The 24353-nt window shown below is 34.9% G+C and overlaps 3 protein-coding genes and 1 non-coding gene across 9 annotated transcripts in view; 2 read left to right on the top strand and 2 right to left on the bottom strand.

Moving 5' to 3' along the window:
• Positions 1–48: 48 nt before the first annotated feature.
• Positions 49–122, top strand: trnai-aau (transfer RNA isoleucine (anticodon AAU)). Its single transcript has one exon. It is a non-coding gene; the product is annotated as a tRNA-Ile (tRNA).
• A 198-nt stretch (positions 123–320) lies between these two features.
• LOC113044196 (exosome complex component RRP45) lies at positions 321–11878 on the bottom strand. Its single transcript, XM_026203926.1, has 12 exons — positions 11717–11878; positions 11498–11592; positions 11203–11322; positions 10992–11094; positions 10597–10734; positions 10432–10514; positions 2702–2834; positions 2439–2527; positions 1207–1353; positions 897–1015; positions 590–653; positions 321–476 (listed from the first exon to the last, which is right to left on the bottom strand). Exons 1-12 carry the CDS (start codon positions 11780–11782, stop codon positions 446–448), a joined length of 1188 nt encoding a protein of 395 aa, XP_026059711.1. The 5' UTR covers positions 11783–11878; the 3' UTR covers positions 321–445.
• Positions 11879–13888: 2010 nt separating this feature from the next.
• On the top strand, positions 13889–15992 carry LOC113043957 (paired mesoderm homeobox protein 2B-like). Its single transcript, XM_026203509.1, has 3 exons — positions 13889–14111; positions 14882–15069; positions 15693–15992. Exons 1-3 carry the CDS (start codon positions 13919–13921, stop codon positions 15990–15992), a joined length of 681 nt encoding a protein of 226 aa, XP_026059294.1. The 5' UTR covers positions 13889–13918.
• A 467-nt stretch (positions 15993–16459) lies between these two features.
• The window catches only part of limch1a (LIM and calponin homology domains 1a), a 50431-nt gene continuing 42537 nt past the window's right edge, over positions 16460–24353 (bottom strand). For 5 of the 6 annotated variants that reach the window (XM_026203919.1, XM_026203921.1, XM_026203923.1 and 2 more), the window contains 8 exons: positions 23172–23264; positions 22894–23099; positions 22584–22678; positions 21858–21966; positions 21545–21631; positions 20235–20343; positions 20052–20154; positions 16460–19315 (listed from right to left, as the gene is read on the bottom strand). In XM_026203919.1, the coding sequence (XP_026059704.1) occupies positions 19290–19315; positions 20052–20154; positions 20235–20343; positions 21545–21631; positions 21858–21966; positions 22584–22678; positions 22894–23099; positions 23172–23264 (828 nt within the window). In that variant the 3' untranslated portion in view covers positions 16460–19289. The remainder of the gene's footprint in view (positions 19316–20051; positions 20155–20234; positions 20344–21544; positions 21632–21857; positions 21967–22583; positions 22679–22893; positions 23100–23171; positions 23265–24353) is intronic. The other variant, XM_026203920.1, reaches the window with a different exon arrangement.

Below are 24353 nucleotides of genomic sequence, written 5' to 3'. Positions count from 1 at the left end.
ACTGAACTTTACGTTTGTGAATCTATTTGCCCACCTTATATTCCATCTGGCCGGTTAGCTCAGTTGGTTAGAGCGTGGTGCTAATAACGCCAAGGTCGCGGGTTCGATCCCCGTACTGGCCACAGATACATTTATTAATTTTCAAACTTGTTTCACAAGTGAAAGGCTTTATAAATCTAGTCTAGACGTGATATTCTGTTGAATTAACATGACTTAACATTGAATTAACATCATACTAAATTCTTCAACTACCTGTTTCCCATCTATTTAATTTCTTCACATACACTACAACTTTTCTTCAGTAATTGAAAAACAAAGAATTCAATATGTTCATGTTTTAATATTTTCATGTTTTATTTTATAATACAAAAAGGAACAAATAGTGTCCATTGGTATGGGATTCTGATATATGATCATCTCTCTCCTCTGTCTGCAGTGCTGAAGTTCATTTTCGTTTAGAAAGCTTTGTGGATTTCCTTAAAAAAAAAAAAAAAAAAGATTATATTTGGTTATATCAGACTGTATAAGTTGCAATATGTTGCGATGTTGTACTTTGAGATAAGAGGACAGATTTAATGACTTTACTCACTGGGCTTCTTCATTAAGAATGACAACTTCCTCCTCTTCACTGTCAGAGATTACCATCACATCATCTATGTACACACAGACACACAGATTGGATTTGTCTTTCATGAGGACTCTTCATAGGGACAAAATTTGTTAGCCACAACATCAAAATTTAAGCTTTACTATTCTTGTGGTGACATTCAGTCCCTACAAACAAAAAATATCTTGACCATATACACAAACCGACTTTTTTTTTTTTTCAGAACAGATATATAAAGTGTGTTTACAATCAGTCTATAACAGAAAAACACACAAGTCTCACACACTACCTGTTTTTGTGTCCTCTGTCTGAGGTTCATCCTCTTCGTCCTCATCGAGTCCCCATGAGTTCACGATGCCCTCACCTACCTGTGCAGTTCCCATTGCAACAAGAACAGGCGAGGAAACACTGGCACTGGGGTCAAGGAGTAATATTTGGGTAACAGCAATACAATAAGACAATATTACCTTTATATTTCATGCATCTCCTCTGAGAACATCACTTTTTCTGTATTTCTAAACAAGATATTAAAACATTCTCAATTAACATGAGTTCTTCTAAAACTATCTTTAAATATTACGTCTGAGCCAAATAGATACACTTCTGTGGGAGTTTCTGTTCTATTCACAATCTCATTGGCAGTCTCTTTGACATCTGCCATCTCCACTGGGGCTTCTTCTCTCTTAAGGGTTGTGATTCGCTCTTTGGGCATGGACTCGGCAAAGCCAAACTTTCCACCCTCCTTTCTAAAAAGAACAGGTGGATAAAAAAAAAAAAAAAATACATAAAACAGTAAATGAATTTCATCTAAATGTATAATATAAATGTAAATTATTCCATTGTTTTATATCTGATGTAATAAAACAGAAAGAATGATAAAATGCCTTTTATCTTGTAATAAAAAAGCGGTTGCGCTTTATTTAACAGTACGTGTACTAACATGTACTTATAGTGTACTTACAGCGTATTTATCAAAGAAAGTTCTGGTAATACAAGGTAACTGCATGGGGTAGGGTTAGGTTTAGGGGTAGGTTCAGGGTTAGTACCTAGTTGTTACATAGTTATTGTAATTGCTATAAAAAGTACATAGTATGTACATGAGGAACAGGACTGTAAAATAAAGTGCTACCAGCTTTTAAATTTAAAGGGATAGTTCACCCAAAATTATTAATTGCTCGCACTCATGTTGTCCTCTGTTGGGTCTGGCTGAACCTTTGTTCTTCTTTCGAACACAAATTAAGATATTTTTGATGAATCCTGAGAGCTCTCTGACCCTCCGTAGACAGCAATGTAAGTAACACGATCAATGTCCAGAAATGTAGCAAGGAGATCGGTAAAATAATCCATTTTCAAGTTCAGTTTATTTATAAAGCACATTTAAAAACAGCCACAGGCCGACCAAAGTGCTTGAAAAACTTGATAAACGGCGTATGCTGTTCTATGTCAGCTGTGCCACACTGATATATTGTTTTCATTCAAATCAAAGCATAACAACATAGAAAACGTCACAACGGGACACAGCTGACACAGAACAGCAAACACAATTTATGTTCAGTAGATACTTGCCAAAATGGCGCTAGGGTGATGTGCAGGAGAATCTCCTATACGCTCTGGACCTTGATCATGGTAATTACATTGCTCTCTATGAAGGCTCAGAGAGCTCTCAGAATTCATCAAAAATATCCTAATTTGTGTTCCGAAGATGAACGGAGGTCTTACGGGTTTAGAACGACATGAGGGTGAGTAAATAATGACAGATTTTCATTTTTGGGTGAACGAACCCTTTTAAGATCAAATTTACATTTAAAATCATTTTAAAATACAAACATACCTGATTTTTTTGTCATTCTCTAAGGCTTTGTTGATGAGCTCTGTAATTTCAGAAACTTTCACACTTGCTATTTTGCTGCATCTTAAAACCTGCATGAAAACTAAATGTTTGTGACTGTACTACACTCTGTACACTCTGTGCTGTACAGTGCACATCTGTCAAGATTAAAAGCCCATCCTAGAGTTATGTGATAAATCAGTCAAATATTGAAAATTAGTAAAATTAGACTAAAAATCTATAACTAAGACATATTATAACAATACCTGGTCTTTCAGAAGCATGATCCCTCCACTAGACTGAATGGAGCAGATCTCTCTATGTTTGTTCATTGCTATCACCAATAATCCATCCTTCACTCGCTCTTCTTGTTCACAAGGGTCCACAAGCAAATAAGAGCTTAGGAAGAAAGAACAAACAATGACAATTTTTTTTTTTATTATGTCAACTGAAAACTACATTAACAACAGCATGAATATAGAACAAAAAGGCAAGACGAGTTCAAAATGCAACTCAAAACACAGTGTTTGCTACAAGGCAAGTCACCTTTTTTATATAGCACTTTACACAACAGAAAATATTTCAAAGCAGTTTCACAGTATTAAATAGGGAAGAAACAAAATCAAAAATGCAAACTTAATCAAATATAAGGCAAATGCAAATTCTGCTGTAAAGCAGCACTAAAAAGACAATAGTGTATGTATTCAGCCTTAGTCAGGTCAGTGTTGATTCGGTTCAGTTTAATAATGTAAGTTAACTTCAGCAGTAAACAGCTCAACTGAAGAAAGTGTTGTTATTCAGCTCAAGTCAGTTCAATGATGATTCCATCAAGTGTCAATGTTCTACATTTTGTCAGTTATAAACAAAGAAAAACTAATAGGGATGCACCGAATGTTCGGCAACCGAAATTATTCGGCCGAAAATAGCCAAAAAAGCACTTTCGGTGTTCGGCCGAATAAGTAAAAAGGCCGAATAAATTTTGCCGAACAATGACGTTTTTAATGATGCAATCAAATAACCCGCGTAGAGTGATAGGCGCGCGCTTTATGCAGCAAACATGTCAGCAGTGTGGAAACACTTTAAAAAGTGTCAGATAAAGATGCAAAAACGGCCGTTTGCAGACATTGTTCTGGATTTGGGAAAGCCGCTAGGTGATGGAGACTGTCAGGTGATGCACAGCGCTGGAGATGAAAACAGCTCAGAGAGTAAACTGGCTCGTACTACAGATGAGCCGCGCACAGTCTGGCTGTCTGACATGTTCGATGAGATCCTCCAAGAGAATAACCCATTTGCAAGACAGAGGACAAGCTCGACTGCTCAACCGTTAGATGGGCAGTGTTGTGCCTGAACGCGTTCATTGAACGATAGTTCATGAACTCGTTCATATTTTGGGCGAACGTGAACTGAACGTGCTGTATTACTACCTGATGAACGTTACTGTCAACTCGTTCATTCTGGTGTCTGTGAACGGCACGCTCTCTCAGGTTAACTTCGTTCAATAGGGTGCCAGATTTCTATAGAGCCTTCCTGGCGAAAGCCCGGCTAAAACACACCGTAAACGGGTCTTTATATGTAGCGAAAAAACACCCAATCTGGCAACACCAGCCACCAGTGGCGCACAGTCGTCCGCCGCATGCGCGACGCGTCATCAAAAAAAAAAAAAAAAAAAAAGGCGACAGCAGCATGTAGCAAGAAGGCGTATGATCATTTTTTTTTTTTTTTTTTTTTTTTTTATTGAATACAAAATTATACATACAACCAAGGCAACTGCATTCCTTCTACAGGACATAAAGATATCGAATGATAGGCTCAACACAATTTAACCAAAAAATTACTAACAAAGGATAAAAAAAAAAAAAAAAAAAAAAAGGAGGCTATCTCATATCTTACAACTTACTTAGTCAGATAAATAAAATAAATAAATAGAAACTAATTAAATTAAATTAAATTTAGGGACAAAATCACACCAAATCATATGAAATCAAAAGATCAAGCAGCTTCAACGCACTCCCACCTTTCATTCTCTCAAGGGCTTTAGAATAACACTTTAGTTCTTTTTTAAACACCACAAATAATGGAAGGGACTTAAAGAATCTACATTTATGAATGAAATATTTTGCCATTATTACAATGTTATTAATCAAATAAAAGTTAACATAGCAATCTTTGGGAATACCAAATAAGATATGTTGTAAAGTAAAAGCAAAACCATCAACAACCACCTCTTTTTCTATCAACCAGTTCTGAAATGATATCCAGAAGACTTTGGAAAAATTACATGTAAAGAAGATATGGTCAGTGTCTTCAGAATGGATATTACAGAAGGAACAGGGGACAGTATCCATTTTAAATTTTTGATTTAAGAATTTATTAGATGGATAAATCTCATTAAGAATTTTGAAATGCGTTTCTTTTGCTTTAGGGGGAATAGGAAAATGTAAATAAGCTGTTCTAAGATATTTTACAGTATTCTTATTAAACATGTTATCTATCTTGTTTCTTTTAATTTGACAGGGATAACATGTTATTAAGACGAACTGTCTTAAATACTTGTTAGTACAACGAACACTTTTAAAATTAATATCTCCAATGAATAAAGTAGGGAGAGCTGGTTTAACTTTAGCATAAGAAAGGGAGCATCTCATCAACATTTTTAATCCAGAAGGTATTGCATTAATGACAGTGAAAAACTCCTTCGGGTGACAGGTAAATCCATGCTTCAATGTAAAAGCATTATAGTCTAAGAGGTTACCCTTTTCATCCATTAGATCCTTCACCGACCATAAACTTCTGTTTAGCCAATTCTTAAAGCATAAAGATTTGTTCCTGTGCAGTATATATTTGTTGTTCCAGATAGAAACAGTATGAGGTGTAAAATTGTGTTTATATGCCAATTTCCAATATAAGAGAACCTGTTGATGGAATGTTGATAGTTTCACCGGGAGTTTCGATAAATCAAAATCACAATTGAGCAAAAATTTAATTCCACCAAATTCTTGAAACAAAGCTGAGGGAATTGTAAACCAAAAACTATCTTCATTACAGACAAACATTTTTAGCCATTTGAGTTTTAGCAAAATATTCATGTTTTCAAATTCAATCACATTCAAACCGCCTTGTTCATAAGATTTAACAATGTCGACTTTGTTAATATAATGAGCTTTTTGTCTCCAAATAAAATTAAACATTTTCCGGGAACAAGTTTTAATAAAATTTGTGGGGGGAGCTAAAGAAAGAGCTGGATAAATCAATCTGGATAAGTATTCGATTTTGGTTAATAAAATTCGACCAAAAATTGAAAGGTCTCTTTGTAACCAGCAATTTAAGATTCGGTTTGCTTTTTGTAGATTATTTTCAAAATTATCTTTCGTACAAATTTTCTGATCTTTGGTAATTGTAATGCCTAAATATTTTACCTTATTTTTTACCGGAATATTATTCAGACAAGTGATATCACTCTGATGAAGGGCAAAGAGTTCACATTTGCTTAAATTTAGCTGGAGTCCTGATGCCTTAGCAAAGGTATTAACTAATGAAATAGCCAGATGAATTTGATCCTTGTTTTTTAAGAATAACGTAGTATCATCTGCCAATTGACTGATTGCTATACTTTTATCAAATACATTTAATTTCTGTACCGTTCGATCATGAATAACTAAAGTAGACAACATGTCTGCAGCCAAAATAAATAAAAGAGGGGATAGAGGGCAGCCCTGTCTTATTCCACGACTAATAGAAAATCTTTGTGAAGTACCGTAAGGAAGAGAAATGGAGCTGTTCATATCTTTATAAATAATTTTAATAATATTGAGAAATTGCTCACCAAAACCAAAGAGCTCTAAAGCTTTAAATAAAAACCTATGTTCTAATGTGTCAAAGGCTTTCTTGAAGTCTAAGAAAAGAATATATCCATCATCCTTTATCAATTGATTGTATTCAACCATATCCATTACTAGTCTTACATTATTGTGAATAGATCTACCTTTAAGGAAACCCGATTGAACCTCATTAATTACCCCATTAAGGCCCTCTTTCAGTCTATTGACAAGAACGTGTGTAAAAATTTTATAATCATTGTTAAGCAAGGTGATTGGGCGGAGATTATCTAAATATCTATGATCTTTATCTGGTTTGGGAATTAAAATGATCAAGCCTTGACTCATTGTGGGGCACAAAAATCCATCTTCAATAGATTCAGTAAGAGCATTAAATAATAACATTTTCAAATCATTCCAAAAAAATTTATAAAAATTTCCTGTAAGGCCGTCGGGACCAGGGGATTTGTTTGACTTAAGTTTCTGAACTGCTAGATCGAGTTCCTCCATACCTAATTGTGCATCACAAAGATCTCTTAATTCATTGTCAATCCTAGGAATAAAATTACAAATTTTTTCAAAGAAGTCATCACATTCTTTTGGAGAAAAATTAGATAAATATAAATCACTGTAGAAATTATGAACTTCTTTACTTATTATTGTAGGATCAGTACTTTCAGTATTATTCACCATTAGGGAAGTAATATTGTTTTTAGACTGTCTTCTTTTTTCTAATCTACAAAAATAGGACGTGCTTTTCTCACCCTCCTCTATCCACTTGGCCTTTGAGCGAATGTATGCACCTTTAGCTTTCTTGATATATAAGTTATCCAATTGTGTCTGAAGAGAAATAAAATTACTTTTTTCAATGCTACTTAATGCATTTTTGCTACAGTACTTATTAATTTCAGATATAAGTTTGTATTCATGTTGTCTTCTTAATTTGGCAAGCATTTTACTATAGCTTATAGAAAATTCACAAATTTTAAATTTAAGAAATTCCCATCTGGCTTTATGAGAACTGAAATCATTATTATTCTCAATTACTTTAATTAAATCTTTAATCTTTGCACAAAATCCTGCATTTTCAAGCAAATCAGAATTAAATTTCCAATACCCCTTTTTATATGAAATCTTACTCTTTGGCTCAACAACCAAGACAATAGCGCAATGTTCCGTTAGAGGTGTTGGTGAAATAGAGCAATCCTTCACAAAATGTAACAAGTTATCTGAGATTAACCAATAATCGATCCTCGATTTGCTAGAGGCATTAGGTCTAAACCAGGAAAATTTATTGATGTTAGGGTTAAGATGTCTCCATACATCCAATACTTTAAGATTGTTGCAAAAGTAATCATAGAGTTCGGTTGAGATGAACTACTTTTAGGTGGATGCCTGTCAAGAGTTTCATCTGGTGTAACATTAAAGTCTCCACCTATAACAATATTATCTGTTGGGAATAACCTCTTAAAATTACAAATTAAAGAAGAGACCTCAGCAAAAAGCTGTTGATTTTGTTTTGCATTATTATGACCATAAACATTGACCAAAATAAAAAAGATAGATTCAATATCCAGAACAATTGCAACCCAATGTCCATTAGAATCAGTTTTAACAGAAATCACTTTACCTGGACAGTTGTTAAATAAAATCGCAGTCCCTGCAGAGTGGGAGGATCCGTGGCTTAATAGCATTTTATCTCCCCATTGATTCGACCAAAAAGCAACATCAGTTACGGTAGAGTGCGTCTCTTGCAAAAAAATACAATGCGAACCAGATCCTTTACAAAATAAAAACATAGCCTTTCTTTTGACCTTATTTTGAATGCCCCGAACATTTAAAGAGAGTAATGAAAACGGTAACTTAACTGGAAACATACGAAGAACAAAAAAAAAAAAAAAAAAAAAAAAGACACAGATTGCGAACTCGAATCAGATATGTACTAAATGGATGACAATTAACCGAGTACATATTTCGCAACCTAGCATTTCTCCAAAATATCACATCTCACACCATCCTACCCGTAAAAAGTTCAAGTGAAGGATTTCGTTGGGTCAATGCGTCGTCCTTCAATGTAACCAAACGGACCTCTGTAATACGCTTTTTTTCCTTCTTTACGTGCTTGAGCAATCAGCGGCCACAGAACGGCACGTGCGTTACGGTCTTCCTTCGTGAAGTCTTCCACAAATCTGATTCCCCGGTTAAGGCAAACAGATGAGTTTTTCGTTGATTTCCAAATTTCGTCTCTGTATTTTCGCATTGCGAATTGGACAATCATCTGTCTTGGTCTTCCTGATTCTTTCTTACCGATCCGGTGCACAGTGTCAATAATATCGTCTAACTTCTGTATCAAGTGCGGAGCAATTTCGGCAATCAGGTCAATCACCTCCCTGCGGGGATCCTCTTCAGACTTCTCCTTCATGCCATTAATCCGAAGATTCCATCTTCTTTTATATCGTTCAAGATCAGATGTTCTGCTTTCCAAGTCATTGTGTGCGGTGGTTAAACCCATGACCGATTTGCTCAACTCTTTGCACTTTTCTTTGCAGTCTTTAATTTCAGCCGCGTTAAATTCAACCGCTTTGGAAATCTCTGCAATCATGATGCAATTGTTTCGCATTTGATTCGCCAATTCTTCTAACTTTTCATCTTGTGAATCGAAGCGAGCAGTTAGGGAAGTAATGGCTTGCAGCAGAGTAGCGTTGGTGATGTCCTCTTCTTGAGGTTTTAGCTTTTTCGACATATGTACTTTAGTGGGTGTAAAGTGAGAGGAATCACGGCGTTTCTCTAATGAATCAGTTGTTGTTTCCATCTCTGAAGCTGCAGTTTGAGCCACGCGATGGTCCGAAGGAATAATAATCTTGGGATGAGTTGTTTGGTGAGATTTTCGCATTTTCTAGGTCAACAACAATAACACCAAATCTTTAAAGTCACTCTGGGTAGGTGTAATTGAGAAACAAGCTTATTTTCGTAATAGAAAACGGGAGATATCTAGGCCGCTTAGTGAGGGCGCGTGTGTTCAGCCCGCCATCTTGCCGGAACTCCCTGGCGTATGATCATTTAAAAGAATTTTTTATGATGTTTATGACAATGTCGGTGAGAATGGGAGACAAAGCATTAAAGCAACAATGGGGAAATGCTGTCCCCTCAATCCTAATTTTAAACCCTGGTTGGATAAGGATTCAAAATTGGATATTATATGAAGATGAAATCTGATGCATAGCTTCATTGTTAAAACTGATAAAATAATTGCTGTCTGTGATTCTATATGGGCTGTGGCAATAATCAAGGCCGCTTTCCTGACCTGGCGCAGATGGCACGCAGGTAGGCTCCTTGTATGGGAAATTAATTTAAGATTTTATTTATATTTTGGATTATGGTAACACTTTATAAGTAGTTTCTATTTTTAATGTTAACTAACAATGAAAAACCCTTATTAAAAGCATTTATTAATCTTAATGTTAACATTTACTAATACAGTATTAAAATTAAGTATCACATTTGTAATTTCTGAATTAAAAAGTATCAAAAGTGGTAGGCCTATTTGTTAAAATTGTTAATGCACTTATACTAACATGAACTAAATATTTTTTATTATCTTACATTAACGAAGATTAATAAATACCATAACAAATGTATTGCTCATTGTTAGTTAATGCAATAACGTTAACAAACATTATAAAGTGTTACTACCTATATTTTATATGTATTTTGTGAAAATTCTGAACTATTTTCAGTGTAGTAAAATAGTAGGCCTACACTGGGTTTCAACCATTTCATTATCTTGAAGACATTGTTCGTTTTGAAATGAGCAACTGTCAGAAAACTGCAATAAAATGTTCAACTATTCTGCAGGTACTTGTCTGCTCCATGCACAAGCACCAACAGTGAGAGACTGTTTAGTGCTGCATCTCATGTCCATACCTGCAAACTCAGAAGGCCTGAAAAAGGTGACAGATTGGCAAAATAAATGGAAAAAATGCGAAACACCGCGTTCGGTATTCGGCCTTCGGCCTTCGGCCAAGCATTTCATTATTATTCGGCTTCGGCCAAGAATTTCATTTCGGTGCATCCCTAAAAACTAACTAAACAAATTCCAGTGCAATTGTTTTTCTAATTGGCTCCAGAATAAAACCAATAAAACATGTTGTAAGAGATTTTTTGCATGTGATATTTCTTACCCCTGCAGGAAAAAAGCAAAGCTGACACATATAGGCATGTGATATATGCTCAGTGGAATAGGATCTCTCTCCTCTGGACTGAACTGTTAAAAAAAATGATAGTATAAATAACTAATGCAGAATAAAAACCACCTTCCAAACACAGACTGGGATTTTAAGGCTCACCACAGTGATGTCTCGTCCCTGAATAGCAACATCTGGCCGCCTAAAATGTGAGAGTGCAGATATGGCAGCAATGCTTGCTGCATCCATCAAGTTTCCATCATGATTTAACACATGGACATCAACCCGTATTTGCCAAACCTATCAATAATAGAGGTACAGCGAGTGAAGGGCCATTGCATGCGGGACATGGGATAAATGCTCACTAAGGCTGCATTTATTTGATGAAAAATAAGAGTAAAAACAGTAATATGTATAAAGTGAAATATTATTACACTTTTAAGTTCTGTAAACTTTTCCATTTTAAATGTTGCTGTAAAAGACTTTACTGTCAGTGTACTTCTGATCAGTTTAATGCATCCTCACTTAATAAACGTTACATGACATATCCATATTACCTTTTCTCCTGAAACTACACAGAGAGACTCGGTGTCTATGCATTTAGAGTTCCTCAGACACCGCTCAAGCTGTCGGTTTAACATCACCAACAACTCTGACTGCCTACAAAACACACACACAGAGACACATTGAGAAACTCACAGGCATTCGGATATTAAAAAATCTGACAAAGAGAATAATTTGCAAAACTGTGTGTAAATAATTGTGAACCTGTTTGGCTCAAAGGCTGGCGATGCCATGGGAGACAACTCCAAATTAAAAAACATGATGCCTTCCGTGGGACGTGAATCTTTTGGAGGGACCAACTCACAAGACACCTGACACAACACCCTGAAAGGAAAAACACATTCAGAGAGGGTTTTCTGAGGAAGTGTCCCTGTCAAAATGTATTTTCTTCACTTACCATGCAAGAGATTATTTGTTGTGAGTATGACTTTAAATCGGTAGTGTAGGGTAGCACATCGTTTGTAAACACTGTAAATGTTAAAGCAACTATGACTGATACCTTGTTCTCCCAAGTTCCACGATGCAGCAGCCATAATCAGTTCCAAAGGTGATTTTAATATTCCGGTAATCATATGTTTGTCTCCCATCTAAGCGCTACAGAATACAGAAATATTGTTTAGCGGGTAAAACAGAGATGTGAATTGTAGAAGGGCAATAATCAAAACCTTTTATTACCAACGACATCACATCAAAATTATATTTACAAGGTGTAACTTACTTTTTTCTCCTCTATAGCTTTAAGAAGAAAACGCCTCTCGCAGTTAGACAGCGGAGTATCCCTCATACTGACAGCCTGAAAATATCAAATAAACAACTGAATCTATCACTGTATCCTCTCACACGCTTATTTAAGCGTAGAACCCGCGCACTGTTATGACGTGGTGTAACGGAGGCGCACGGTATTTGCGTATGGCTAAAACCAGAGTCAGCTGTAAATAATAATAATAATAAACAGTCTATGGCTAAACAGGTCCCGTTGTTTGAAATTTCACGGTCAACCAAAAATGAAAATATGAATAAAAATTAAATGCATCATTTTTAAATCTAGAATTCCGAATATAAATTTATGTGGATATAGATTTTTTTTATGTAGTTGTATGCTACTTTCTCATTGTTCAAGGTGTAAAATAATATATAAATAAATAATTGCACTTTCCTAACTAATAATATTATTAAATTAAGTTATATTATTTAGAATAATATTATATTACAGTATTTTTTTTTTCTACAATAAAGGTATCTAGCCTATTTTGAAAAAGTTCCAGGTCAAAAGAACGCATAATGTCCTAAAGATAGATAGATTTTTGAAATAACAAAAAGAAGAAAAACATAATTATACTTGTGTTCATTTTTTACACAAAAAATAATTGCTTGCTTTTTCTATCCAGTAGTAGTTTTCAGACATAGCCCGGATGTCGGATCATTAATCTAAAACGTTTAAATCAACTTGTTTTACCCAAGTCATATTGGCAGCCCAGCGCTGGGTCAGTGTGTGGAAAGTGATTTATTAAGCAAATTAAGCGTATATTAAACAATCAGACTTGTTTATGGACCAGTCCCCTTTTCAGTGCAACAATTCATATTTTGATTAATAATAATATCATGCACTCTGTAACAAAATAATGTGATTTATTATTTGATATTATTGGAAAGCTATTGTTAAGCTGTAATGCGCCTGTGGCAGATTCACATGTACGCAGATGTCTCTTTTAAAAGCGCTGGTAGGCGAATGGTATCCGCCAAACCCGACTAATCATAGCAGCGTGTATGTTTTATTGTTCAGCTGGTGCTCTTGTGTAGGCCTGGTGCTCTCATAACGTTATGATGGATGGGTGTGCACTCGCCAATCCTTTGAGCAGCTCAACGTGATACTCGCTTGTTGAGCACAAAGCGTCGTGGATATTTGCATCAAAACCCACTCTATCATCTCCTGTCTTTCTTTTCCACCTACATATACACTTAGTAGACACAATAACGGGTTGAGCTCATGTCAAATGGCATGCAAGGTTCAAAGTAAGTAAGAACACATATTATGAATACAATCAAAACGGCTAAAGCTTCAGACATAGCGTACGCGATGAAGGCACAGAAACCCAATCTGAAGCGGGCATAGAACCACGAAAATGTGCTGTAAGAATCAGGAAGAAAGGATACAAGAAACTTTAACCATTAAAAGCAAGCATAGATAATTCCTGATTTATCAGATTTTGATAAAATGCTATTCTATTCTATTCTATTCTATTCTATTCTATTAAGTAGGCCTAATAATAATAGTGGCTATAATATATATATATATATATATATATATATATATATATATATATATATATATATATATATATATATATATATATATATATATATATATATATATATATATAAAATAAAAAAAACTCTAATTAGCCTGTTTTTAAATTGTCATCGTGAGCAGGGTATATTAATACTAATGAGTAATTACTTTAATAACTTTTAATAACTTTAGAAGTTGTAGGGTAAAAATGTCCTTTTAATATTTAATTGAGAAAAATCACAAACATATTTCATAACGGTAATTGTAAAAAATATATATATATATCACCTGGCATCAGAGGTGTGGACCTTTGAGAAATGTTTTCATTATTATTATTATAAAAAAAATGTTTTAATGCAATAGTGCAAAATCCCCCCAAAAATAAATAAATAAATAGTTTTAGCTGTAAAGGGATATGGTAATGCATTTCTTAAACTGCTGGCTGATATGATGCAGGTGGAGGCAGAGATGATGGAGAGACATGTCAAAAACATAATACAATGAGCCCCACCGCCACGTGTCAGTGACCGATTTAATCAACTAAACTCCAGGGCTAATAAAAGCCACAGAGCCCTCACATGAGAACAGTTCCGAGGACATCGAAGAGACTTCGCGAGAGTTGCAATAGTGATGGAGTACAGCTACCTGACGTCTCCTGGGTACGAGTCCGGGATGGACACTGGCCGAGCTTCTGGCCGCTCCACGGAGTTCAGCTCCTGCAGTCAGCCCTTCAGTTTTCAATATAACAGGTGCAATCTGGGAAACACAACCAGTTGCCATTTCCTTGCACCTGGCTCTCACCAACCCTCACGCTTCATAACAGGTTAGTTTATGCTTTAATCCCATTTTTCAGATTTATTAAGGATGGTATTTGATTTGGCTACACCATTTGCAGGGAAAAAATATTTGTACATTTATTTTACAGACACTAATAGTAGCCTATACTTTTGTTCAGCAATTGATCAAAAATTTCAAATAAATATTGTACTACTTTTAAACTTTACATTCATCGACGTATCATGCAGAAATTAGATAAATAAATGTTTCTTGAGCACCAATACATTAATATTACAATGTTTAATTATTAAAAAGTTCCCTTATGTAGCATATTAATACTTTTTTTTTAAGTGTTAAAGAAGCATTTGGTCAAATGCAGTTTAAGTGCATTTAAAACAATGAAGCCTATTATATCGTCTAAAAACACAAATTAGCTAGCCTACAAAAGCCATTCCATTTTAGCTTCTTGTTGGTTGTCTTATCGCTCATTTTGAAAAGTGTATAATAAATTAATAAATGCACAAAATTCCGAATTGGCGACTGATTTCTGAAAGATCATGAGGCATTAAAGACTGGCGTAATGGTTGTGGAAAATTCAGCTCTCGCTATCTCATTAATTATATTTTAAAATCTATTAAAATAGAAAACGGTTATTTCAAATTGTTACAATATTTCACAATATTGCTGTTTTACTGTATCTTTAAAATAAGAGCCTTTTAAAAAATCTTACCGACCCCAAACTTTTGAAGGGCGTAAACAGTTACTGCAATATAAAATATATATTTGTGTTTAATTAGAATTTAATTCAATTTCCAGTTCATCATAATCTTCTGCCTTACGAACGAGGTGTCCAGGAGAGACGCAAACAAAGGCGCGTGCGCACCATCTTCACCAGCGCGCAGCTGAAAGCGCTCGAGCGCGTGTTCGCACAGACTCATTATCCAGACATCTACACCCGAGAGGGGCTCGCGCAGGAGATCCATCTTACTGAAGCTCGAGTTCAGGTATCGGAGCTTCTGCTCTGATCATTCTTCAACTGTCTATGCTCTTTTTGGGTTCTAAGATACATAAGATCCCCTTTGCCAAAAGTTTTGGAAAGCCCGAATTCTAATGAACAGGTTTGACTATTTCATTAGAAGTATTTTCCATAAGTCATTTCCATGAGTACAATGTTAAATGTTTCAGCATATAATGATATTGTAGGGAATTGTGTGGTTCTAGTTTTATAGCAACAGTTTGGATAGGACCCTTTTCTATTCATGACAATGCCTCTGTGAATAAAGCAGGGTTCAAAAAGAAATGATTGATTTGCCTGCCACTGGTGTGACATTAAATACAGACCTTGAGACAAAAACTCATCACCAAACACCAATGACCTGTACATATGGGTACAGCCATTTTAGACCCTTCCAAAACTGTTGCAACACTATGGAAACATAATTCATGTATTAAAACATTAAAAAATAATACTCATAGAAATTATTAAAGTAGTCAAACCTTTTCATTAGAAGGGGGATGCCCAATACTTTTGGCAAAATAATGTATCTGTTGACTGGATTTAATTAGGTCAGGTACATTTTGAAGTATTGATTCATTAAATGGGTTTATTTTATTTTATTTTATTTAGGTCTGGTTCCAGAACAGACGCGCGAAATTTCGCAAACAGGAGCGTGCAGCTACATGGACCGAGTCATCTTCCAAAGTGAACAGTTCACCTTCCCATGACAGCTCCAAAACGATGACAGTCCCTGACCCAGACAGCACACAACCCACTCTTACCCTAAACCCAGACCACAAACAGGACACCAGCAGTCTCCGAGAGGATCAGGCCCCAGACCAACTGCCCTTGTTTGGGGTCTCTTCTCTTGAAACACAGAGGTCAAGAGGTCACCAAACTCACTGTGCAACCACTGCCTGCATGTGTTGAGCAATGAAAGACATGATGTGCCAGTTCAAACATCAGAACCCACTGTCTAGATCGCTATAGTGCCATTTGATTACCTCATTTATGTTATTTATCTGTTAGGATCTCATGCAAATAGGAAATTAATAATGCATTGGTCTATTTATTGACAAGTAATACCTATAATGCTTAGGGAACTTTTGTATACATTTTGCAAGTATGGGAAACGTATCTTTTTTAATTTTATTCAAATGCAAAAAGAGAAAGTGGATAGTAGAAGTGTCATATAATCAGTAAACATGCAATCTTTTACTGCTTTTTGTTCTGGAAAATATGTTAGCTCCAGTTATTTATAATAACAAATATTTAGATTAACAACTAACATAAACAGAGCAACATTCTTTTTTGAAATTACATTGGAAAAAATTATTTACCACTTAATTCGGGCTCCTATTACAGTCACAAACAGTAGCATGTGGGTCAAACACTAGTGCATTTAAAATAGTTTATTACAGTTTATTTAAAAACATACACTTGCTATAAAAGCCATTGCATTTCAGCGTCTTGTAGGTTGTCTTATATCACTATTTTTTTTTTTAATGGTATAATAAATACAGAATATGATGTTATGTGTCACACACATCTCACTCATCCTTGGCTACTCTTTCCAGTAATTATTGCCCTCCTTCAGTTTCAGTTCATATTCCAACAATGTCACGAAATAAAACAAACAATATACAAGCAACGATCAAAAACCCCCGCATCTAAATAACAATGTCTTTAAATCTCAAATATTACCAGAAAGCATAAGCAGAAGTTAAAACAGCAGGAATTATATGCTAGTGTTTCTGAATACAAGCTGTCCTCGTTGTTGAATTTGATATTTTGGTGACATTTAGGATTGCAATCCTTTCCAGTAGATTTAGATAAATATAGATATATTTAACAATTTTACATCTCTTAATTCACATGACATAAGTGAAGTTTACAGAGGGTGTTAGTTTCATTTTTAAATCTCTTGTTTGCACATTCATAGTGTTTGAATAAAGTACAAGGGTGAAAGCAGAGTGCTCAGTGCATATGCATAATACTCTCATCAGTGCACACTGATAACTTGAAGCTTTGGATGCAAGGGTGGCCGACACTAGACGTTATCTAGGAGCGCATTTCTAAGGCACAACATCGCAGAAGAGAAAAAGGCAACAGAATACATTAAAGGAATATTTAAAGAAAAAAAAAAAGAAAAAAAAGAAAAGGGTTACACTTTACATTACAGTGTTATTACATAATATACTTCTGATTATGCAGAGCTGCTTTGAAGAGTTAATGTTATTACTTTTTAGTAATTGTACATTGACATTGTAATGTAAAGCTTAATCAAGGAAAGTTTCTGGGATCATGCAATCTTTTTACTATTCAACTGCAGAGCAAAACTTAAATATTACTAACAAATTTAGAAAAAATCAAATGGAAATGTTAGATCTACACATTAGCAACATGCTGTTAAACAATACTGCACAAATAAAGTATCAAACCCCTCACTTATCAAACAAGAAAAAACAGGTGATGAGAAACGGAGGAAGGAACAGAACATTTCAATCAAAACCACTCCAGTTCATGTTTTCAAAACGTAAATGAAAAAAGTGATGGACAATCTTATCTGTATTTATTTCACGTTGTCAGTTAAGGCATCAGGACGAATCAGCTAGGCCTAAGAGTTGCACATTATGCAGTCGTCTGTTAGTGGAACATTTGAAAACATGTGTGACATACCGGCAAGACCTTTACAAAAACTGAGATTATTAATAATGCTTAATTTTCTTGAAAAGAAAACCGGACATTTGCTACCTTATATTCCTCACAATGGAAATGGATTCAGTCTCACTCTACATTACAGTGCCCATGTTACACTGTATTCCTGCAAGGACTTGAGTGATACTCATGAACAGTTGTAGTCAATATGTAGTTAATTTGTGGAAGTTTATAATTTCGTGTCAGTGGTGTTAGGCCCAAAACATACTCTAGACAATTATGTGAAAGTAGATGATTCTAGCTATGCACCCTCAGTAGTGAGTATACTAAACTATTACGTCGATTTCACTTATAAACATATAAAACATGAACATGTAATATCTGCCATTTATTAATTGCTTAAGTGCCTTAACCACCAGAGACAACAGGTGATATTCTTGATGTTGAAAAAACATCAAGACAAATTCATGCTGCATTGACTGTGCACAGATAACGAACAGTAAAAGAGCGCAAGGTAAGCAGCTAAACATTTAATATTTGAAACAATAATATCCAGTTTTGCCATTCTGAATGATGTTGCCAATTTTTACCTAGGCATATGAATAAGAGTGAATGGTGGTACATTTTTAAATAAAAATATTTCCAAACTGTCCAAATAGATAACTTACAAAAAATTAACATTTTTCTTACTACGCAATTCTTATTTCGTTCATATTTTTTAAGAATCCTTTAATTATTTAATTCCTTTAAATAAAAAGACCATTACAAACCCCCTCCAAAAAATGGTGGTCCAATGTTTACAGCCTCGACTTGCTTATTTAGTCAGAATACAATGCTACTTTTGAATGGCTGTCAATGGCAAAAGACGCTTTTTGCTCCCAGAATGATGTAGTAAGCCTTGACCCACTGGCTTCTTCAAATCAGTTTTCTCTCTCATGAAGCAACAGTTTCAAGAGAATCGTGATTTTAGTTTTTTATATTGTTTATACACTCTCAAAATATTATAAGTACCTTTAAGGTACATGTTAGGACATTTAGAAAAGATACTGCCCCACTGACAAGTGTTGTGAGAGTGTTAACAGCTACCTAGATATTTTTGGGGTTAATGGCACAGGCATTTGACTGATGTCTATCTCAGCCTTTAGAACTGAGGTTTGATATTGACACATCCATCTGCATTTGTGTAAAGTATGTTTCTGGCCTTATTGCTATTGAGATGTGTGTAACATGGCCACTGTGAGGTAAAGTACTGTTACTTCTCATTTCTAAAGTGTAAAACTACCAGTATGAACAGACTTGCTGTAGTCTCTGTAATCGCATTAATATCTCATGGACTTTTTATCATGTAAGCGATAAAGTTGTTTTTCATCGAGCACAATGACAGTCAAAGAAAGTCCAGAGTAAAACCCATCAGGTGTCCTTGATTCCTGATTTTTGACTTTAATGTCTATGCTTGATTGTGCTGTAAGGAAAACATGGTATAAACGTAAAATCCGTTCTTCTTGGGTATGGTCCTGGGTCGGTTTAACCTGAATTCAGTTCCATTTCTTTGTCAGAAGTGCAGAGGCATCACAATGTTGTTGGCTGGCCAGCAGCTGCAAAGAAGGAGCACATTAAAAATGTCCTGAAAATATGTTTAGGCTTGTTTTAACCTTTTACTAGTGCCAGATGTTCATTCTTAAAATAAGAAAATAAAAAAAAACGTGAAAATAGCATTAAACCATGATACATTTTTACTCTAAAATATATTTTATGGTAAATTGTTACTTAAAATTATTTCTGATTGATATGAAATATCTCGTGTGATGTGTGAAGAAAAAGAAAAATCAATACAAATACTACTTTGCCGGACTATTTTTATATTTTTTTGTCAAATTATGTAAACATTTTGAAAATCGTATTAAATTGTAATTATATTAAAACAATACATTTTATAATAACATTTAATTGTATTTAGGATAAATAAAATGCTAGCAGTAAAATTAGACTAAGCAAGGCAAAGGAGTTTATTTTATTTCCACCACAGAATATTATTAATCATAATACAAAATCTGAAACGTGGTGAAGACTTGACAGAAAACTCATTTGATTTACGTATACATCAACAAATGAACTAGTGAGATTGTGAAAAGTGTTTAAAGGGGTTAATTTTCTAAAAGTCAACAGGCCCCATAGTTGAAGAAATTATTAAAATGATTAAAAGCTAATGTCATTAAGATTTTGATCATAGATTTTCCTGTTTATGATACAAAATACAGAATAAAGGGAATTACAGTAACCTGCACATTAAGGATCACGTTAAAGATGCAATTAAAACACATTAAGCCTCACCTCTTGATTTTATGTAGCATTCTTGACAATTAAGAAGTCCATTTCGAATTCTGACGTCAGTTCCAGCACTTGTGTCTCCAAGTAACCCTTTACAAATGCCACACTAGAACACATCAGATAATGATTAAAGAGGATGCACAAGTTTCTTACGCACACACCGAGCCAAAAGTGTCTAAGTTTTACCTTAAAACACTGAATGTGGAAGTACAACCCCAAGCTTTCAATGATCATAGCTGCTCCTTTACCCAATGGATGTGCACAACTGGAGCAAAGCTTCTTTCCACTTACTGACCTGCAGAGGGCGCCATATAAAGCCATATATTAAGGTGAAACTTTTTATCATTTAACAATCTTTTCTTGTCAGGTCTTAAATGAAAAGCAATTATAAAAAAAAGACTTTAGAGAGGTAACAAATGCAATAAAGGCACGGAATTTAAATAAATAGGACTGTGCGCAAAGCATTTAGCATGATTATGTAACTACTGAAATGAAAGCAATGGTTATGCCTTATTATCATGGTGGCACAACTTGGATCATCATATGCTGAACCTAAATTTCAATTGGATGCATTAAACTAAGGAGTCGTTCACCTAAAATTATAAATATGCTGAAACTTCACTCACCCTCCAGATGTGAGTGAATTTGTTTCTCCGTCTGAAAAGATTTACGAAAAATGCAGCATTACATTACTTGCTCACCAATGAGTCCTCTGCAGTGAATGGCTGCCGTGAGAATTAGAGTCTAAACAGCTGATAAAAGCATTACTATAATCCACAGGTAATCCAAACAGCTTTTGTCCATCAATGAATGTCTTTGTGAAGTGAAAAGATGTGTGTTTGTAATTGCAATGTAATTGCAAAACATTTCTTCAGGGAAACAGTTGTCTTATCTGATTCAGGAGAGTGATATGCATGGATCGAGCAACATTTACAAGCAAAATCAGTTCTAAACAAATATGTTTGTGGGTTTTCATGTGAGAAAACAACAGTGGTTGGACTTTTGGGGTTGGAAGTGTTATTATGGCTTATGGATGTATTCTGTTCAGAAGCAATGGTTTAAAGTTGAAATAAAACTTTAAACACACCGCTTTTCACTTCACAAGGTGCCAATTGAAGGACTGAAGCATGGATTACTTGTACATTATTGTGATGTTTTTATCAGCTGTTTGACTCATTCTGACGGCACCCATTCACTGCAGCAGGTGATGCAATGCTACATCTCTCTAAATCTGTTCCAATGAAGAAACAAACTCATCTACATCTTGGAAGGTATGAGGATGAGTAAGGTTTTAGCAAATATTCCTTTCTGGGGGAATTGTTCCTTTAAACCGATATTTTTGCATTTAAATTAAATGCAAGAAATCTTACAGACCAGTTCAACAGCATGACGTAATCACCGTGTATGGGTGAAGCGCACAAATGCTTTCGAAGCCTCCACATACACACACATGTATCTCCATGTGATTGAGTATGTGTTGGAGGGAAGGCTCATACCTGCTGGGTGATGGAGGTGGCGTGTCTTGTGATGGTGTGGGTGATTTTGATGGGTGTGTCTCTAATACATTTTCATACGACCCAGTCCTGCCAGCAGCCGCACACACATACACACATACACACAAGCACAGAGACACACTACTGTGAAAGCAAGTCATATGCAGAAATGTTCCATGTGCCAGAAAAAAAAAAACTCATGTGATCTGATCTTTAAAACATCCTCCACTCATAGCAAAGCCAAGCAGCATTTTGGCACACATGAGTGTATGCAAGCCAACATGCATTCCCACAACAGACACACACACACACACACCTCCTCATCCTCGTGGTCTGGCTCTGAGGTGGACTCTGATTACGATCCAATGAGGCGGTTTTCTTCAAATCTTCTTGTCTGTCTTTAGACTTACAGCTCCAAGAGCCATCTGTAATAACACAAAGAGAAAAAACATGTGTTTTAATTGAGTATCCAGTGTGTTTTCTAGGTAACACTTTTAAGCTGTCCTTGTTACATGTTACATGTATTTACTATTATAATAACAATAAATTATGCACAATTACGTGCAAGTAACCCTAAGCCAAACCCTGATCCTAAACCTAATCATATAGTACATGTAGTTAATAAGTATTATACAGTACCTAAATGTACACTGTACATTCAATAAAATTGGTATTAATGAAAAAATGTACACACACAAACATACTTAAACACACACTCTGTTACATAGATAGTTGTGTTATAGTAATAAATAATATTAACAATAATAATATATCAAATTTATTACATAAAAAATATTTTAAAAGAAGACCTGTTATTTCTAAAAACATCCTGTCCTCCAAATCAAGGTCATGATATTTAATTAATATTATAATAATATTAATTCATGTTGAAAATTGTGTTTGAAAAGTTACTTTTTTACATGATGGTTGCTTCACTTGACATTTTACAGTCTATTATTTTATTCTTTTTTGTAGATCAAAAATGTATGAAACAAAGAAAATTAATATCCATTTTGAGCCAGGGCTAGTGTTTGTGTCTTACCCTGTATAAACTGCAGTTGTGGTTTAGCTGTTTGGCTCTGCTGAGGTTCAGTTCTCTGACCATTCTGCTGAGCCGGTGTGATTCCTTGATCAGGGCTAGAGAGGTTATTTAAACACTGAAACATCCATTCAGACATATCCTGTGTGAGTTATGATATCAACACCTACATCTGTACTTGACCATTACACCTTTTCAAGTGATAGGTTGCCAGAGTACATCAAAATCAGAAAATAAATTGTATTTGATATTAAAATTGTAATTGAAAATGTTTGCAGGTTTTGTTACTATAATGGACTTGTATGTGCTCCACCTGTGTGTAAGTCTGTTACTCTGGTTTGTCTGTGCCTCTTTCTCCAACATTTCCTGTTTCCTTTCCCAGTCAGCCAAGGAGAGGACAATGGTGTCATGTGGGGCAGAGGGCTGGCTGAGGGGCGGAGCATCTGTCACCATACAGGATGATAAACCTGAGGTCCGAGGGGTCAGTGGGGTCACGGTTTCCTCCAGTATCCGCCTTTCCTAGTGATTAAGAGCTAGTTAGTGCTCATCAAGAACCAATTAGAGCTCATGTGAAGCAGTTCAAATACATACCTCTTCATGGTGCCTCCTCTCCTCCTCTTCCACTTCTCTCTGCGCTCTCTCCCACTCCTCCTTCAGCTTCTCTTGCTCTCGCTGATATTTCTCCTTCAGAAAAAGAAAAAGAGGGATCAAAGATATAGTTCACTTCAGTCATAATTTATTCAACCTCATGTTGTTTCAAGCTGCATAACTTTACTTTTATCTGTGGAGCACAAAAGGAGAAATTCTGAAAAATGTACTGTTTGCCCTTATTCATGCAATAACAACGAATGGGAATCATTATTTTTGTGATACACTTTATTCGGGTCAAATGGAGGAACTCTAAGATAACTATTTATGAAATGTAAACATTTTTGACAATAATTTGTACTTTTTGTATTATTTGTGGTATATTATTATTATCGCACTTTACTTAAATTAAATTAAATTAAATTTATGCATTTAACAGACGCAACTTACAGTGCATTCAGGCTATCAATTTTTACCTATCATGTGTTCCCGGGGAATCGAACCCCTAACATTGCTCTACCAAATTAGCTACAGGAACAGTACTACTTGACATTTTTGAGTGCCTACTTTTTATAAAAAGATAGAAAAAAGTTTGTGTAGGATTAAAAAAATAAAAAAATAAAATAGAAATATAGTATTAATAAGAAATAAGTAATAATTTCTTAACAAAAAATCTTGATCCCAGAAGCATCCAGATATTGCTGAATACAAAGCAGAAACGTATGACTGATGAACTTTATGGTTTATGTGTTTTTCAAAACCTCCCCATGTAATTAATAAAGTTATGAATCATGCAGTGCTAATAGAAGTAGGAATTATTATAAGTTTAAAAACTATACTGCTGCCTTCTGTGATAAAAATGGAAAAAAAATTATCTAAAATCACAAAATTGTCATTAGGAAAATATTATAGAATGAAACAAATTTGTTATTGTTCAGCAGTATATTTGATTTATTAGCCAATTAAAAATAGGAAGAGAATAAAACCTGTAATTAAAAAAAAAGGTATTAGTATATTAGACATAAGTACCCAAGTGCTTTTGTGACCTTTATGAAGATTGAAAGCTTCAGTCATCAGTCCAGATTATTGTTACGGCATGGACAAGACTAATCAACACATTCTTCAAAATTCCTCCTTTTGTGTTTCACACGTATACAAAAGTCAACAAAAAGTGTGATAGATTTG

This window comes from Carassius auratus, chromosome 26, assembly GCF_003368295.1.
Source record: "Carassius auratus strain Wakin chromosome 26, ASM336829v1, whole genome shotgun sequence".
NCBI lineage: Eukaryota > Metazoa > Chordata > Actinopteri > Cypriniformes > Cyprinidae > Carassius > Carassius auratus.
Note: the sequence above shows the minus strand (reverse complement) of the source record. Positions and strands in the feature narration are given on the sequence as shown.